Source organism: Thunnus maccoyii, chromosome 12 (assembly GCF_910596095.1).
Source record: "Thunnus maccoyii chromosome 12, fThuMac1.1, whole genome shotgun sequence".
NCBI lineage: Eukaryota > Metazoa > Chordata > Actinopteri > Scombriformes > Scombridae > Thunnus > Thunnus maccoyii.
Genome location: NC_056544.1, coordinates 18,490,219 through 18,508,545, shown reverse-complemented (window position 1 = coordinate 18,508,545; position 18,327 = coordinate 18,490,219). Strand labels below are relative to the sequence as shown.

The 18,327-nt window shown below is 38.5% G+C and overlaps 3 protein-coding genes across 7 annotated transcripts in view; 1 reads left to right on the top strand and 2 right to left on the bottom strand.

Annotated features, from left to right (window-relative positions):
- Positions 1-35: 35 nt before the first annotated feature.
- c12h1orf35 (chromosome 12 C1orf35 homolog) lies at positions 36-5,389 on the bottom strand. Its single transcript, XM_042428936.1, has 8 exons — positions 4,803-5,389; positions 2,889-3,039; positions 2,758-2,803; positions 2,570-2,652; positions 1,898-1,970; positions 1,581-1,660; positions 1,335-1,457; positions 36-637 (listed from the first exon to the last, which is right to left on the bottom strand). The coding sequence occupies exons 1-8, from the start codon at positions 4,897-4,899 to the stop codon at positions 382-384; spliced, it is 909 nt and encodes a 302-aa protein (XP_042284870.1). The 5' UTR covers positions 4,900-5,389; the 3' UTR covers positions 36-381.
- Positions 5,390-5,446: 57 nt separating this feature from the next.
- On the top strand, positions 5,447-12,895 carry guk1a (guanylate kinase 1a). The gene is made up of 7 exons (XM_042428938.1): positions 5,447-5,574; positions 9,469-9,582; positions 10,402-10,443; positions 10,564-10,799; positions 10,961-11,045; positions 11,136-11,221; positions 12,091-12,895. The coding sequence occupies exons 1-7, from the start codon at positions 5,541-5,543 to the stop codon at positions 12,127-12,129; spliced, it is 636 nt and encodes a 211-aa protein (XP_042284872.1). The 5' UTR covers positions 5,447-5,540; the 3' UTR covers positions 12,130-12,895.
- A 770-nt stretch (positions 12,896-13,665) lies between these two features.
- Positions 13,666-18,327, bottom strand: part of obscnb (obscurin, cytoskeletal calmodulin and titin-interacting RhoGEF b) — a 68,183-nt gene continuing 63,521 nt past the window's right edge. For all 5 annotated transcript variants that reach the window (XM_042427541.1, XM_042427542.1, XM_042427543.1 and 2 more), the window contains 5 exons: positions 17,675-17,777; positions 17,404-17,533; positions 17,078-17,171; positions 16,826-16,868; positions 13,666-16,213 (listed from right to left, as the gene is read on the bottom strand). In XM_042427541.1, the coding sequence (XP_042283475.1) occupies positions 15,091-16,213; positions 16,826-16,868; positions 17,078-17,171; positions 17,404-17,533; positions 17,675-17,777 (1,493 nt within the window). In that variant the 3' untranslated portion in view covers positions 13,666-15,090. The remainder of the gene's footprint in view (positions 16,214-16,825; positions 16,869-17,077; positions 17,172-17,403; positions 17,534-17,674; positions 17,778-18,327) is intronic.

The following is an 18,327-nucleotide window of genomic DNA, read 5'->3' as shown; positions in this document are numbered from 1 at the left end:
CAACAGCCAACAAAATCAGACGTAGGAATAAAAGATCGTTGTGTTTGCTTTGCAAAAATATTTTATATTGCATTAATGAAATAAAACTAAAATTGACAACCTATCACAATACATCAAATGTGATATTTGGTGGTTTAATCACATAGAATGTGTTGAAAACTAACTTGTTGTCAAACATAATCAAAAATTACACGAAAAAACAACTCATTGGGTGAAAAATTTCAAACGTGTGGTCAAAGCCTGTTATTTAGACACATCGACCTGTAACCATCCACAGCTCATTTGGCTGTCCAGGGTAAATGAGGTCTTCAGGGCCAGTCAAGCTGCTGTAGAGCGCTCTGTCCGCATAATGCGTCTTTGAATGAGGGGGTGGGGAGGACATTAGTCGTCCGAGTCTGTGTCGTGGCGCCGCCTGTGGCTTTGTGTGGCACCACCAGGGGCCGTCTTGTGGCTGGCAGGGTTACGGGGGACAGGAGACCCCCCATCGGAGGAGTCTGTGTCGTGCCGCTGCTGTCGATGATGGGGGTAGGAGGGCTGTCGCTCTGCCTTTGCTCCCCCCCTTGAATGGCTGTCATGGGGTCTGGCTCCACTCTGACTATGGTATGATGGATTATGATGATGGTGGTCCTTTCTGTGCCTGAAGAGTAAAAGGAAACAAACAATCAATGACTGGCGGGGATCGGGTGAGCTGTTGTGAGGCCCGGGAGGAAGTAGCTGCCTGATGAGCTTATTTATAGTGACATCCACAGAAAACTCCAAATGGCAGCTGTAAATAAATATAACTTCACAAAAGTTCAGCAAATTTAACAATTTATTCCTCATGAATTCTGTACGCTACCACTATGTTTACATTATGATTCCTCTCTGTCACAAATTACTGAAGCACCTTAATAACATTACTCAGTATGGTATGTAGACCTCTCTTCTACACACCTGATTTACAGGATATATCTAAGGTTTTGGGTTACATGCTCCCAAAATGTAAAAGATGAAGCTCCTAGTTGCTGTCTATAGGACAGTACCTCAGTGCCCTCTAGTGCTGACAGACGAAAGCTTTTGTATCATAGCAAAGCTGCAGGTTTGCTAACTTGTGCGCTATAGTATAGTGCGAGTTGGACACATTAACATGAGCAAATGTATATGACTCAGTACAATAATCTTATAAACAATGCAACCTTTGTAATGTCTGTTATAATTAAATTTGATTCAAACTGTGTCATAGAAGGGCTGATCCATATATGTGGTAATGTTTTTTTTAAAACCATAGTTTGTAGTGTTATTGTAATGTTATTTTGTCCACCCCCTGATGACAGCTAATGGAGAAATGAGCAAACCTCTTTCTGTTGTCATCTGATTCAGAGGAAGATGAGTCTCTTCTTTGCCTTTTCTTCTTCTTTTCCTTCTTCTTTTTCTCCTTTTTGCTCTTCTTTTCTTTCTTCTTCTTTTTGCTCTCGTGCCTGCAGGAGTTAAAAACAAGGATTGAAAATATTTACTGTTAAAGTAAAAATAACAAATTGGGTCATTTTTTTCACCAAAACTATGTCATCATATAGATGGTTACTAATATAATACGTACTCACCGTTGTTCCATCTCCTCCTTTTCTACACTCTCAGTTGTCTTTGTTGATGAGGTTTTTGGACGACCCTCTGTCTTATGGTGCTGTAAAGAAGAACCCATCAAATAACCTTTGAAATAAACTCTGTAAACTGTCCCTTCACTACCCTCAAAAACATGTTCATAAAGCCTGTCTGATATATTGAGACCTACACCTCATTTCCATCCATTAAACAGCTTGGTAATTACATTATTAACTTCTGCATTTAACAGAGTCTGAATCTTACAAACCTGAACCAGCAGTGACCTTTCAAAAGGCAGCGGAGGGAAAGAAAAACTTACTGTAAAAACTGGTAAGCCCATTTTAGCAGCCTCCTTTTCCTTTTGGGAGAGCACCATTTTCCGTGACCCTACACTGTAAATAGAAACACACACTTGAAAACAAACATCTAACAGTCATACTGCACTGAGATAAGCAGCTCTCTCACCACCACTTGAATGTCAAGAGGAACATTTTTAACTTGTAATAGAGCTAAAACAGAGCATAACATAACAGAGACCTCTGAAGGGCAGAGGGGGATGTTGTGGTTTTTGCTTGAGCTACTGCGTTGTTTGCTCTATATCAAGATAATCTTACACAGATTAAAAACAGGAACTGAAACCCTCAAAAGTGGTGAACATTTAAATTTTTGAAATGGTACATTTATATATGAAGAGCGTCTTCAAAATATGAACAAAATTGTTCACAAACATTTGAAATCCTTTTGGTATAATGGATCTGAATAATAATTCATGTTTTCTGCATATTTCCATGTGTAAAAATATGCATATTGAAATCTATGGCTGTTTATTTCTACATGGTTTGGTTGCACTTTTTCCTTTGCTACATATACTGTCCTTTTTTAACTTGTTGATTCATCTTATTCTGTCAATTTGTATATTAGGCCAAATCCTAAAGTCATCAATCCTCTAAAAACCATGTTTTCATATTAAGAGGACAAAAAAAAAAATCACCTGGAGCTTCCCAAGCCTGAGATCCGGTCCACATTTCTCTCCTCGCCATCAGCTTCTTCCCTCCTACAAACATCAGCCAGGTCCTGATATGACAACGAGGGAAATTCAAACCATTTAACCTTTTTTATTAAGCAAAAATCTTGAAAAATGTTTACAAGCTTGTGACTGAACTGAACAAAGTGAAATACCTCTTTTGTCAGGCCAGTTGGTTGCCTCTTTATATTCTTGTGCCCTCTAGATTGAGAAAGAAAAATGTGAATCAATAGGCCTTTACTTGCATTTGTCAATTATTTATTTTTTTGGGGGAAATTATACGTACAGAGCAGCCATCAATGCCTCATGTTCTGCAGCCTTGACGGCAGCAAGTTCCTCTTCTTTGGTCAAGGGTGCACCGCCTTTTTTGTCTTTTGCATACCATGTCAGATCTTTGCCTTTTTGCCATCGTCCTACTGGTGCCATCAAAGAGTTCCCTGGAAACAACACGGAGGGTGGTTAAGAAAGAAGAAAGATTGTGATGGAAGAAGATGTAATATGATGATATGTAGGGTTGGGGGATGTGATTATCTGTACTGTAACATGATATAAACCTATCAACTGACAATTTTTCCACACCTCAGTATCAATCTTTTTACTCTCTGGTTGCATTGAACAATTGAAGTAATGTTGCAAAGCAATAAACAAGGCTACTTTGTGGCAATATTAGATATTCATATCATTTTTGCACCAATGAAATAAAGACATTTTATTTATTTTATCATTATTTATTTTATACCATAAGATTTGCTATATCATGATCCACAGTGTATCACAATATAACATTACATATACTGTAACAGATTTTTCTCTGTACCACCCACTCCCTAATGATATGAATTTTAAAAGGAAAAGGTATTTTCTATTATTTCTATAATATTGTACAGTTCATTGTAACTTTGTGAATCAGAAGCAGAAGACAGAACTTCAATAATCATGTCATTCTAAGACAAACCCTGCTGTACACACAGGGAAGAGAGACGCAAACTGTAGGATGCTATAATAGCATCCATTGTAGAGCTGAAACAAGTAGTTGATTAATTGCCGACTATTAGATTAATTACCAATCGTTTTGAGTCATTTTTTTTCGAAGAAAATTTCCAAATTCTCTGATTCCAACTTCTCAAATGTGAATATTTTCTGGTTTCTTTAGTCTTCTGTGACAGTAAACTGAATATCTTTGGGTTAGGGACTGTTGGTAAGGACAAAATTAGACAATTGAGGACGTCACCTTGGGCTTTGAAAAATAGTGATCAACATTTTTCACCATTTCCTGACATTTTATGGACCGAACAATTAATCAAGACAATAATCAACAGATTAATCAATAATGAAAATAATCATTAGTTGCAGCCCTAATCTATTGTGAACAAAAATCCAATCAGTGCAGTCTCTAAGTTCAAGTCTTAATAGATTTAAGTTTGTCTGTCTTTGTAGATGTTGACTCAACTGTTGAAACTCACTAAAACAGAAAAATGTAGGTTTTGGGTATATATTTACATTTTAGATTCAGATTTGTATTGATTTGAGACTATAGCTATATCATATGTACAAACAACAGATAGAGTAATGAGAAAACAATAGACCCTGGTAGGAATTAAGTCAAAAATCAAATACCTAATACTTAAAATTTATGTAACACTTTAATGAATTAAGAGGCAATTTTTCACTTTGGAAAACGCACATTTTGGAGTCAACCTGATGATCTCACTAAACTTTTAAAAAAGCTTCTGCTGCTGACTGAATGTGTTTCAACAATAAGATTTAAACTGCATCTAAATAATGTCTTTACTAGAGTTCGTATGCCCAAATTAATTAATTTAATCTTGAGAAGAAGTGATTTATTACGTTTCCACCTTCTTTTGTCACAGCTGGGGTGGCCTTTTACGTAGCTCTCGTCTGGCATGCTGACATGTTGGCAGCGGTGTGAGGGCTGAGACAGAGGAGTGTGTCTGTTCAGAGTCAGTAATGAAAGCTGCAGTTTGCAGAGCGGAAAACAGGACTAACACCGAATACACCGAGATACTGTGTGATGAGGGACGTTACAACAAAAGGTAATGATATTACAGCATGTGGAGAAATAAAGCCGTGGTGTGATTTTGAATGATTTTCTCTGTTGGATGCAAGTTAACAGACAGCTGTTAGCTTCATAGCCGACAGCAATGCCCCTGGCTGATAGCTGCCAGTCTTATGAACTTACCGAGATAATTTTCTCTGTGTTTATCGACTTTCACGTCGTCCCAGTTGAACTGGTCCTGGCCTCCTCGGACCCCTCCAGATCTCGAGGAACCAAACATGTTTCGTTCGTTAGACTTTTTCCTAAGAAATCAGTTTTCACGTCAGCTAACTTTAGCCACGTTTAGCACGCGAGCAGCGCGATTGATCAGGGCCTTCGTCGTCCACTCATCCGGGGAGTTTTCCGGTAAGTTGACCTCGGAGCAACGTGTTTCCTCGTGGTGATGTTTGCTTTGGTCGCCGCAACTGAAGTCTGGTGGTTATTTCTTAAATATCGAGAGAGCTAGCTAGCATTCGACGGAAGCTATGCTATGCTACATAGCTAACGTTACTCTGCGGTGAAAAAATACAAAGTTTAAATGGAAAAAAGAGGCTGTCCGTGCGTAGATCTATGTTCTCGTTAAAGTAGAAGCTGTAGCTCCAGGCTTATTACACTAATATATTTCAAATACCTTCGTTTGCAAAGTAAATCCTCTTTATAGTGAATCAAAAAGCTAATGTTATTAAAAACTCAACGTTTCTGTGTTTTGTCGCGCGCATTCTTGACGCTCGTGAACGTTAACGTGTTGATGTTTCTGACCCGCCGTGATGACGTAGGCAGTACAAAATAGCCCTAATGGCTGGCGCAGCAGAAGAGACGGAGCCGAGGAGGGAGACGATCCTTCGGAGACGGTCCCTAAACCTCGGACTGAAGTAGCTCCCGATGTACATGAGATATTTTTCCAGGCTATTTTCAGGTATGAAGGAGGATATTTGTCTCGTCTCTGTCGATGTGTTTGATGTGTCTGTTGCTCTCTAAAGCTGCCATTCAATTCCTGCAGAAGTCAGATTGTCTCTGCTGCAGGGAAAGATGATTTTTGTATTGCATTCCTTGTCTGACTTTGTAGTGTTACTAGTGTGACTGCTTGACAGTTGTAATGCTTCCAAGACGACCGATACGCCAAATCCTGCATAATTCGTTGTAGATAAAAGTTTTACTTTGAGTTATTACAAACAATGCCAAAGACATCTACTGTTTTCATCCAGTGTATACAGTACACTCTTGATAGGGCTGCAACTAAAGGTGATTTTTTTTTTATTAAGGATTAATCAGTCGATTATTTTCTTGATTAATCGGTTAGTTGTTTGGTCTCTAAAATGATGCAAGTTACCAAGATGCAACTTAACATGTCTTTTTCTGTCCTGACCAATGGTCCACAACCCAGAGATATTTTAATTATCATGAAGTACTAAAGGAACCAGCGTTATTCACATTTAATAAGCTGGAACCAAAAAATTTTGGAATATTTTTTAAAGAAAAAAAAAGACTCTAAACGATTAATCAATGATCAAAATAGTTGCTGATTAATTTTCTGTTGATCAACTAATCGTTGCAGCTCTAGCTGACTCTTGATTTTTTTTTTTTACAATAGCCAGCATGCCAATCAGCATTACTGCACAGTAATAATCACCAACATTTCACTTAGGAAATGGGTTTACCATCCTCTACATGTTAACTCAGCATTTCCATGATAGTGATGCTATTGCCTTTTATTGCTCCTAAGATTGAGTCAAAGTGCAGTTTGTAATGCCTGAGCTTGTTGTTTTTATCTGTTAAATCATTCTGGCACAAGTCTCAGACACTTGTAACACACTCTCTATAACAATAAATATAATAAACGGAGTGTGCTATTTTGGCATTTTTATGTATGCTAAGTCTTGTATTGATCAAATAAAAATGAGTGAGAACGAAGAGCTCACAGCATTAGACTGGATGAGGATGAAAACTGGTTGAACATGTGCCCTCATCATCACCAGATCACCTCTACGTCAGGAAAAAGTGAACTAACAACACAACTGTTTTAACGTAACGTTGTATGTTGTACTTTCTAGGGCTGCAACAAAGATGTAATCTAATTAGAAGTAATCTTTCAATTATCTTCTTGATTTATCAGTTTGTCCATTACATGGCAGGAAATGGTAAAAAAAATTATGATCATTACTCCCCAGAGCCAGAGGTGACATATTCAATGCTTGTTTTGCCAACCAACAGTCCAAAGGCCAAAGATATTCAGTATACTGTCATATAAGGCAAAGACAAGCAGCTAATCATCACATTTGAGAGTCTGCAATCATTACATTGTCAGCATTTTTTGCTTGAAAAGTAACTTGATTATTACTAAAATAGCTGCTGATTTATTTTCTGTCAATTAATTACTCAATTAATTGACTCACTGTTTCAGCTGTAATACTGAACACCTACTAGACGACTGAGACCTAATAGATTTCACATGATTCGCTTTGGTCAAGTATCAGTCACATGGTGTTCAGTGCACATGGTTACAGTCAAGCGCAGTGCAGCTTTCAATTAGCGTCAGCCCAAACTCACGTCTCTCATTTCCTGTCATGCAGCTCTAAGTACGAGAGGTTGATTCTTGTGTGGGTGCTGGGCTGTAGGAAGCTGCAGGCGTTTTATTATTTTTTCAGTTTCTTTTGTAGTCTGTAAAATGTCAGAAACGATGAAAAATGCCCGTCCATTGTTCAAAGTAATGCATTAAAATTACATATCTAAACTCACCTGCAAGAGAAGAACCATAATAATGATAAAATTATGTGAAAATTATATTTAGAGAAAAAGATAATAAATCTTTACATTCATAAAATCATAATATCTAGTGTTATTACTTTATAAACGGTAGTAATTCATTCTGAAAGTCAGATTTTTAATGACAGAATCAAGTGTTGCAGCATTAATTATCATTATTTAGGAGATACTGTATCCATCAACAAGCAAGCTGATGAGGCTTTTTGCTTATAAATGTTTGATGAACTATTCTAGTATAAGCTTTATTCAAGTTTAAGCAGCCAAAATTCTCCTTTTTTTTTATTTATAGAGCTGAAATAGCAGATCAACAAAATTAATCTGCAACAATTTCAAGTCATTTATTAAGCAAGTTTGCAAAAAAATTCTCTGGTTGTACCGAACGTGAAAATTTACTGCTTTTCTTTGTTTTATATCATTATAAATTATATATCTCTGGGTTTTTGGACAACTGGAATACATCCTCTTGTGCTCTAGGACATTTTTTTACTATGTTTAGATGCTTTATAGACTAAACAATTAATTGAAAAGATAGTGGAAAAATTAAGAAAAGATGAAAATAACTGTTAGATGCAGCTCTAGTTGGTTCTAAATGATAACAGGGAGCCAGTGCACATTGCCAAAATACAATCCTCGATAACAAACTAACGAAGCAGTTCAGGGTTGGAGGTGATAAACACACTAGAACAGGACTCTTAAACATGTTGAGGCCTCTTCACTGACCTCTGAAAAAAGGAACTCCTGCACCTTTAATTAGCCATGTAGCTGTTTACGAGAAGCATTCAAGAGGCAATGGAGAATTACTCTTGTCATTTGCACCTGCCAACAGAACCGTGATGCATCTGGTTTGCTTGGAGACAAGAAGGCTCATGATGCTGTGATTTTATTCTCCAGGCTTGCTGAAGTCCAGTGCAATTTACTTTTGTTTTTATTTTAAAATTTAGTTTCTATTTATTTATTTTTTTGTAATTTGTAGCATGTCAGAATGTCTCGGATTAACTCATTTTTGGACTAATTCCCAACCTGTCTGATACCTGACCTTGATGTAAGTAATAGGCTGAAGTTTTTGACAAGTAACCTTGATGGTTAATATTTGCCTCACGTTGTAGTCCCTTTTTAATTGTTTAACAGTCAATCTGTAGCTGGTTTCTGGTTGCTGCTATGTGCTTGGAAGACTGAAAACCAGCTGACTTCCTGTTACACTGACTGCATTGTTTTCTGCATTTATGTTCATGTCAACTCAGACTCTTTGATTCATTATGTATAATCTATTCAACACATTAATCTTGGACAACAAAATCTACTGGTGTGTAAACATGGTCCTGCCCTCCTTGTCTGTCTCTCGTGCCTGCCTTCTGCTCTTGGACACAGTCACACCCTCCTTATTCACTTGAATTCCAAGTCTGTTAGAGCTCTGTGTGTACTGAGGAAAGATAATAAAGAGCGCAGCGGACAAAACTTTTACTTTCATTTTAAAAACTATTGGTGGTGAAAGAGAAGTTGCATAGACTGTATCGCAGGATAGAAAAGGTAAGATGTTGAGGGAAATTGAGCTATTTTGGAAATACTCACAGGCTTTCAGTAATTGTTTTAAGCTGTAGTTTATATTGATATAAGCCTGTTGTCTGTAATAAAAGCAGCTTTTCCTTTTATTCTAATAATACTTAGCTGCTCTGTTCTTTCCTGCTACCGCTAATTTGAGAGTAAGGCTCTCCAATTAGTGAATAATTGTCCCTCAACCTCACCATGGTAACATCACGGCTTGCTAACCAGTTGATTGCCTCTGCACTTGTGAGACATGTTTTGGTCTCATCAGTTGTGTTTCCTTTTACAACTGCCGGCTTATCATTTTTATTGTGCGTATCCTACCAGAGCGAGGTTTGTCTGAACGTGTCAACCCACTGCAATGTTGTGATGTCGTCGTCTTTTTAAAGCCGTATGTTGGTGCACAGGCTGATTTTGGTCTTGTGATGACTCACCTCGTAAGATTGCAGCCTCACCCACTTGTTTCCTTTCCTGAACTCTCCTCTGCTGTGCTCCTCTCTTTCAGCTATGGCTGGACCCAGGCCCGTGGTGTTTAGCGGCCCATCGGGGGCAGGGAAGAGCACTCTGCTGAAGAAACTCATGAAGGAATATGACAGTGTGTTTGGCTTCAGCGTCTCCCGTAAGTGTACCAGCCTGTGGCCCTAATGACATATTACCAATCGAGGCATATTGTTGTTCAGCATATTTAAACCTGCAGGTCATCAGTGTTTTGTAGGAGATGTAATGCATTTTTAAAAATTCAAATAGGGCTGCAACAAATGATTATTCTCATTATTTTCATCATTGTTTGGTCTATGAGATGTCATGAAATAAAAAGCCTGTCATTCTCCCAGAGCCTAAATGAACATTTTCATAACTTTTTTTTGATAGGTTTTTTTTGTTTTTGTTAGTCTTAACAGTCCCAAAACCTTAAGATGTTCAATGATATAACAACGATATAAAACAGAAATATTCACATTTGAGAAGCTGGAACCAGATATTTTTTTGCATTTTTGTTTTAAAAAATTACTTAAAGGGGACATATGCACATTTCCAGGTCTGTATTTGTATTCTGAGGCTCTACTAGAACATCTTTGTATGATTTACAGCCCCTCAGTTCAGCCTCTGTCTGAAACAGGCCGTTTTAACTCCCGTCTCTTTAAGGCCCCCCTCCGGAGGAGCCCACTCTGTTTTGATTTGCCATATCCTTGCAGCTGCCCCTCCACATACTTCCGGTGGCGTGGGAGGAACTTTGACCATGTTTAACATAGACATCTGACATTATAACAGTATAAAAATCACAAAAATCATGATATGTCCCCTTTGAAAAATGAATCAGTTATCAAAATTTTTGCAGATTCATTTTCTGTTGATCAACTAATGCATAAACTGACCAACCGTTTCAGCTCTACATTCAAATCGAGTACAGTATATGACAAAAATGCTTATTATTCCTCAGATACAACAAGAAACCCTCGACCTGGAGAAGAGAACGGCAAAGGTACAGCATATTCCTCCTCTCTGGTCACCAACAGTGAATCATACTTTTTAATTTCAAGTCAATAGTTGTGTATCTTAAGTTATGTGTGCTCTCTGTTTCTCCTTTTTTGGGGGGTTTCAGATTACCATTATGTTACAAGGGAAGTGATGCAGGCAGGGATCGACAAAGGCGATTTCATTGAGAACGCAGAGTTTTCAGGGAACATGTACGGGACGAGTAAAGCTGCCGTGCAAGACGTCCAGGCCAAGAACCTCATCTGTATACTTGACATTGACATGCAGGGTGTGAAGAACATCAAAAGGACAGACCTCAGTCCTATCTACATCTCCATCCAGCCACCATCCATGGCAGTCCTGGTGAGAACAGAAGGAAATTTCATTGAATCGATAAACTGTCTGTGACCTTGAATTTGATTTGTATCCAATGATCTGGTCATATACGTTTTTAGATGCTCTTTGGATGTTTCTGTTATGTCTTCCATAGGTTGAAGCCCGTTTTCTGCTTTGTATTGTTTCAGGAAAAGCGTTTAAGAGACAGGAAGACTGAGTCAGAGGAGAGCCTCCAGAAGCGTTTACAAGCGGCTAAAGTGGATATGGAGTTTAGTAAGTGCTTATCTTTTGTTCACAAAGATTAAAGTTCAGAACCACATACATTTTCAAAACCTGACTGAGCATAATTTTATCTCCTTCTAGGTAAAGAACCTGGTGTATTTGATGTCGTAATCATCAATGATCATTTGGACGATGCTTATGGGAAGTTAAAAGATGCTCTTCTTGAGGTAAGTTGCCATTGCCGAACACAGATCACTACATTAGATATAGTCAATACACATTAAACAGGAATATTACCAGATAAACTCTTATCCGAGTTACTAACTAAATTTTAACTTTACATTTGCCAAAGACATCAGTTATTCCTCATCCTCAAAGCCTTTTCTCTTGTAACATTAAAACTGATACACATTGTGTGAAAATACAACCAATAAAACATAAATCTGTTTTGCGTGTCCAAGTATGTAAGCAACCAAATTTATATTTATACATATAACACTAGGGCTAACTAGCTCTACACTGCAATACATAACAGTTCACTTCCTTATCAAGTGGTGAAGGGGGATCTGGGTACACAGAATTTTCAACAGCTCATGGAGCTAACATTAGATTTTGAGAAACTTCACATGTGCTGCACAAGACAGGCGTAGCAACAGTAATTAAGGGTGGCAGTGCTTAGCGAACTGTCAGTTCATGAGAAATATAATACATCCTCACTCAGTTCAATACAGTCAGGGGTTTTGCGCTCACAGCCTTACTTACCTAAGTCATGGTGACTAATGTTAATGAACTTTAGATATTGCTGTTTAACTGACGTTAAGTTTGTTGACTTCACGACTTTTCTTTACTTGTGCTCCTGTAACACATTTTCGCATGTCACAGATAAACATGATGTCTTTAAATCAACTGAGACAGAACAATCTTAGGAGATGAAGGAAGGAAATTGAATGTGTCATTGTCATTCAGCTTAAGTTAGTCTATAAGTCTTATTTGAAATTACCTAGTTAATAGTTATGGATTTGTCTGTATTTCCTGACCAACATTACTGTACCTACATGTATTTGGACCATCATAAAATATGTTTTCCCTTCTCTAGGAAATTACTAAAGTCAAGAAAGTCAACATGTCTTCGTAGGGGACGAGCATCGCAACACCTTTTTAGTCCCGTCCAGCCACTCCTCACAAAACCGCAGACCTCCATTCCAGTCCTGAACATTCCCTCAAATGGTGGTCTGTGAAGCTCAGACAACATCCGTCAGCGGATACATAGACGCGTAGCTTTTACATGGTGTTTAGAAGTAGTTCTTACTAAATGATAACATACTGTAATGTGGAACATTTTTTTTATTGACAAGGAGCGCTTTCCAGATTTTTATTTCATTTGTATGGAAAAAAAAAAGATACTCCAATAATGCGTACTTGATATGTGACTGGCATGGTATGCAGGATGTTGGACAGGGTTAACTGAACACGGATATACTGCTTGTAGCCTTGTCCTGTCATCACCTTGGACTAACACAAAAGGAGAGTAACATAACTCATTCCAACATGTGGGTAAACTGGTCTGTCAAGGGTATGAATAAGCACATCTCGGGATTCCTAGGTTTGTAAGCAGTGAGTTATGCTACTCTTAACACTTGAAGGTTTTTTTGTGTGTAATCAGTTATATACTGTGTTGACGGAGAAATTGAGTTTCAGAGTTAGTCTGAAATATTCAGATGACAGATACAGTGAGAGTTTTATGTCAGCGTTCAAGCTCCTGCACATGTTTAATTCAAGAGAGCAACACGTGTAATTTTAGCATTGAGACTGATCTCTGAGACATGGGGGCGGTTTACTTCAGGGGGTACATACATGCAAGTCAACTGTACTGTTAAAACAATAAAACTATTCCAGTGCTGGTTAATGTTTTTTCTTTTTACAGACTCCACTTAAGATTTGTTTGCTGTAAAACAATAAATACTGTTGTGGGCTATGGTAGGATTTAATCCCACGTAATATAGGTAATGTCACATGGAACAAAAAAAAACGATAGTACATGTAATGTCCTTTATTTTTTGTGGGGTTCTGACAGAACAATTTAACTGTTTATTTTACAGTTGTAAATTTTTAAAACTTTTATATTGTGTAATAGTATTATTTTGCAGCCTCATTTCTACAGTAAAATGGCATTCAGTGGACTGTTTGGATTCCTAACAAAAGGAGAGCTTTTTAACTTTGAAGATATATTGCTTAGAATCAAGCACACAATAAATCTCCTTTTTACTGTAAAACATTTATGATCCTTCCACCTTCCCAATTCAGATTATCTATAATTTGCTGTTTTATTTCCTTATAATATCAATTTCGTGAATATTAAAAATACCCAAATACCCTTGTGACACCCATTCCTTTGTACACATAATTTTGTGTTTCTGTTATAACATAATAGTGCAAATGTAACATCATACTCACTGAGATGCATGCAGTCCTCTTGTTTGCCATTTAACACTTAACCAGCTCTTATAGTAATGTGCTTGTTGTGGAAAAATGTCATTATGTATTTCTTAAATCCAGTAGACATCCAGCATTAAGACTTATGTTGCTTGTTGAAACTTAAATAAATGTTACAATACTCCAAGAAGAACTGTTTGTGTTTGTGTTAGAAATAAGAATTGTGGAAGTCGCTGAGAATTTGCCGTACTTTTATTTAATTCAGATTTAACACTTTTGGAAGACAAACATGTCTCTCAAAAACTACACATGTACAAGCAATTACAATCTGTTAGTGCTGTAATACTGAAATACATAACATGATCCTTGTAACTGACTAAAAAATCAACACACACACATAATTAAGGAGGCAATTATTCTAGACACTTAAATTGCATAGTGAAGGTAGTAAAGTCGGTACTTTGCACAAACATTTCATCATAATTAAATACGACATGAAAGACTGGATTACTTTGGATGAACACAATTGCTCTGAAAAAGCAAATACATGCAGTCACTCATCTAACTATATATCACTTACACTGAAATATCCCTGTGATATCCTGTTAGTTCACAGGTCATTGCACCGCATTAACAGACACAGTTATGTCTACAAACTGAGTACAGCATTAAATTCACAACTGATGGTAGAAACATCTGTTTCACACTAATAAATTACGTAAATTCAACAGTCAGTTGAGATCTGTTATGTCAGCCCATTTAAATGATTTGCTTGTAGAAATGTCATGTTTGTATACGTTGCTCACCTTTGAAATCATTCACAAAGGTGTTGAGGACTTATTTTGTCAAATATACTCAGTTCCCTGAGCATATTTGACAGCCCATCTTTGATTAAACTTCAACAACAGCCCATGAACCACAACAGTCATCGAAGGTCTGCTATCAGGTTGACATGAGTATTGCATATTTAAATTAACTTATAGCAATACGGAAATAGAAAGGTGTAGACTTGACCTCATTAATATTCATTAACTCCAACTTTTGCTGCTCCAGGAATTGGTCACTGCAAAAGTGAAAAAGGCAACATTTCTTGAAAGGTACAAAAGTAAAAACCAAAAATATATACTGTATATCTAAATATATAGCTATTTGTTTATGTATAAAGCATCACTAAATATACTGCCTGGATTCATAATTTTGTGAAACTATGTGTAACTGAAACAAAACATGTAATGTTAGAGCCTTCAAAAGTCCATCAGTCAAATGTCAAGCCTTGGTTTCTTGGCTTCTGTCCACTATGTATTATATAACACATACACTTACTGTTTTATAGATGTTGTAACAGAACCGTGTGGGACTGAAACCTGCTTACAGTGACACAATTTATACTTAGATTTTCTCTCTTCTTTAGAGTTTTCTCTATAGAAACGCCTGAACGTCTAAAGAGACCATCTGACTCTAACCATTTGACAAGAAAAAGACCTGATGAGCCTATTTTCTGATGGATAGCTTCAAAATGGAATGGTTTGTCAAATGCAGTAAATATACTTCAGGTTAGGATATGTCTTATTCATCATGTAAGTAGAAAAGTATTGTCCCCATTTAAGACTAAGAGGATTTGTGGTACCAAATTATACTTTCTTGTACCCCAGTTATTTTAAAGCTACTGGTTCTGATAAAGATTATCACTAATTTGAAGAGTGACTGGGTTTCCCACTGATGTGTATCCGTAGGTCTGAGTTGACACTTTGGTTTTAAAGCTCTGCTGCCCACCCTCAACTCTCTGCACCTCTGAGCAGTATGAAGGCTTCACTTCCAGCTTTGCGTGGCTCACTTGAATGGGGACATTCCTCTCCGTTCTAGACCGGGTGCCACTGGCTTGGGGGGCAGCAGATGAGAAGAGGCTGCTGGAGAGCTGATCCCTGAAGCGACTGAAGAAGCCACTCCTCTGTCTCGGGACCATGACAGGCCGCCCCACGTTGAGGAGCACTGGCTGTCCCACCGTGGACCCACCGATCTCCCTCTGCAGCACGGAGATCTCACACGGCTTTTCAGCCGGGTGGTCGTGGGTGCTGGAGGAGCCGTAGGTCTCTCCTTTTTCTGGGACGTAATCCTCCAAGTCCTCGAGGGTCAAAACACGATCTCCATGTGTCAGGATCTTTGGTTCCTGCTTTCTGTAAAGGTCAAGATCATTATCTTCGTCATCGGGTTCAAAGATGACGGTCTGTTGGTCATCCAGGTCCTCGTCGTTCTCTTCAGCTGTGGTAAGGACAGATGAGAGCTCATGTGGCTCTCCAATGATTTCAGCGGCAGAACCAGAGGGAGCACTACCCTCCTCGTCTTCCCAGGAGAGCGGCTGGCTGCTGACGTCTCCTTGCAGCTGGGCCTGTGCCTGCTCCACCAGCTTGTTGTTGGAATTGTTGGCATTTGGGTTTTCTGGTGGAGACCTTTTGGGTCTGGAGGGAGTGGCTGCACGATCAGACCCTGCCGGTGAGATGCCTCTCCTCCTGGGCGGCCTGGGAGATTTATTGACCTTGTACTCAATGACCTCCTCTACCTCAACCCACTTGGGCTTGCTTTCCGTGACCCTGGCCTCAGCACCCTCAGGCTCAGTAACATAAAGGGTTGGGATAGTGGTCTTTCTTGGAGTGGGCATCCTCCTCAGCCTGGCTGTGGGGGGCTCTGGGGTGGAAGTCTCCAAGCGGTGGGCTCCAGTAACAGTCAAGCCAGGGGACCTGTGCCTCCTCATACGTGGGTTCTTCACCACAGTGGTTATAGTCTCCTCACTGGAATTAAGACAAAAACTTTCTATAGAAAATACTGATCTGCATGCGGTTTTCACACTCATGATGGAAGCAGGGGGGCTTCAATTACCATACAACTGGCACCAAACTATGTAACTAAATTTGAAAAGCTGACTCCCTAAAAACTGGAAAGGAAGGACAGTACATGTAACATGCCACAAGAAGCATGCGGCACTGCTCTGTATATTGTGTATGTTTTAAAATGATACAATTACAAGTATGAAGTCTTGATTTCAAATATAAATGCTCTGTGACGAGCTGCAATAATAAAGTTGCCAGCACAGCACCCTGGTGAAAACAGCCCATCCTTTCATCATCCTTGTGATAGAGTCCTTTGCACTCAGGCTCTAAATACTGCACACACGGGGCCAGTGAGGGAAGTGCACACACACATGCAAAATTGCTCCAAATTTCCTCTTTAGCAAGCCACATCTACAACAAGGCCAAAGTAAAGCTGTCCGTCTGTAGTCTATTAACATTTCCTACTGCAGTAATGGGGAGGACATGAAATGCACTGATGAGTGGTTTAAGGGATGATAACACATCCTACCAGGCAACAAACATGCTTGATGGACATGGCCTGTTCACACTTACATGATGATGGTTTTCTTTGGTATTTTAGTCTCCTGCTCTGTAACTATGGAGGAAGCAGAATGAATAAAATTTAATGGGCAAAGAAAGATAATTAATCTAAGGTAGAAAGAAAAGTAAATAGATCACATCTATTGTATCTTTTGTTTCTCTAAATCAGCATTATTGTATTATGAGCGTAATAGGTGTTACTTTTCTACTTATTCAAAACCTGAAAAAGAGTCTTTTTTGTGAGTATTAAGTCAGTGTTCCTACCTTCAATCCTGATGGCCTGCTCACCACTGCGAGCCACAGCGGAGGGTAGAACTAAATCAGCAGCACACTTGGCACTGCCCAGACGGTTGGACAACTGGCAACAATAAGGAATATATTTTTAGAGTCCTAAAGATGACTCATTGATGCTAATTGATATCAACTCACTTAGACTCAACTCTTGGGTGTAGACACAATTGTGAGACCAAATTAATATGATTCTTTTTTTTAAAAAAACATTCTGGATATAATGTATGCATCTCACATATTAGTTTCAACAACACTATAATTAGCTCTGTGATTCAAGAGGGATGTTATTATAGACCAACCTCACACTCGTAGTGTCCCAGGTCTCTCTCTGTTAGGTTTTTTATTACCAAGACCAGAACTCCGCTACGGAGCTCACTGTAGGTCTGATACTTTTCCTGGTCAGTCAGCAGCCTGCCGTCCTTGAACCACCTTGACCATACGCAGGTGCACACAATCAGAGAGCACAGATTAACACACAGGGTGAGAAATAATTCCAAACAACCATCTCAATTTAATCAAAATATTCTGAAAACGTCAAACATTATAATATAGTGAGTGAAGTATGAATACCTGATCTTGGGGCTAGGGGCGCTCTGTATGACGCAAGTGAACTGAGCATCCTCACCAGCAGCAAAGATAGCAGTCCTCATTTTATTCACAAAACGAGGAGGCACTACAAGAAATATGTAAGAATTTAATACATGTTTAAGCACAAACATTAAGAAATAGAAATTGTATTGGAGTGATGCTCCTTTTTTGCCTATTTGATAACCACATTGGTTATTTGTTTCTTAATTTCTACATCGATATTTTTGAGAAATTCCAATCAGGTTTCTGACAGCAACACAGCACAGAGACTGCCCTTGTAAGAGTTTTCAGTGATATTTTGATGAAGGCTGATGCAAGTGAATGCTTGATACTGGTTCTGCTTGGTCTTAGTACTGCATTTGACACTGGATTATAGCATTATTATTGAAAGGTTGAGAACATGGGTTGGTATCTCCAAGCCTGCCCCTCCAGTAGTTCTCCTCATACATTTCTGAACAGAACAGAAAATTCATTGTGATGTCTGTTGATGGCTTTACCTCCTCTCAAGCACTGTCTATATATGGGGTGTCACAGGGCCCTATTCTAGGACCGATTTTATTTTCTCTTTATTTACTCCCTTTGGGCCACATTATCAAACAGCATAATATTTAATTTCATTGCTACACTGATGATAC

Bases quoted from the DNA above. Each gene is read 5' to 3' on its own strand.
- c12h1orf35 (XM_042428936.1), bottom strand. From the start codon at position 4,899: ATGTTTGGTTCCTCGAGATCTGGAGGGGTCCGAGGAGGCCAGGACCAG. The intron at 2,804-2,888 runs GTACGTATAATT...TTCTCAATCTAG, and splicing joins GAGGCATTGATGGCTGCTCT to AGGGCACAAGAATATAAAGA. The intron at 2,653-2,757 runs GTATTTCACTTT...TTGTCATATCAG, and splicing joins CAACTGGCCTGACAAAAGAG to GACCTGGCTGATGTTTGTAG.
- guk1a (XM_042428938.1), top strand. From the start codon at position 5,541: ATGTACATGAGATATTTTTCCAGGCTATTTTCAG. The intron at 9,583-10,401 runs GTAAGTGTACCA...ATTATTCCTCAG, and splicing joins GTTTGGCTTCAGCGTCTCCC to ATACAACAAGAAACCCTCGA. The intron at 10,444-10,563 runs GTACAGCATATT...GGGGGGTTTCAG, and splicing joins TGGAGAAGAGAACGGCAAAG to ATTACCATTATGTTACAAGG.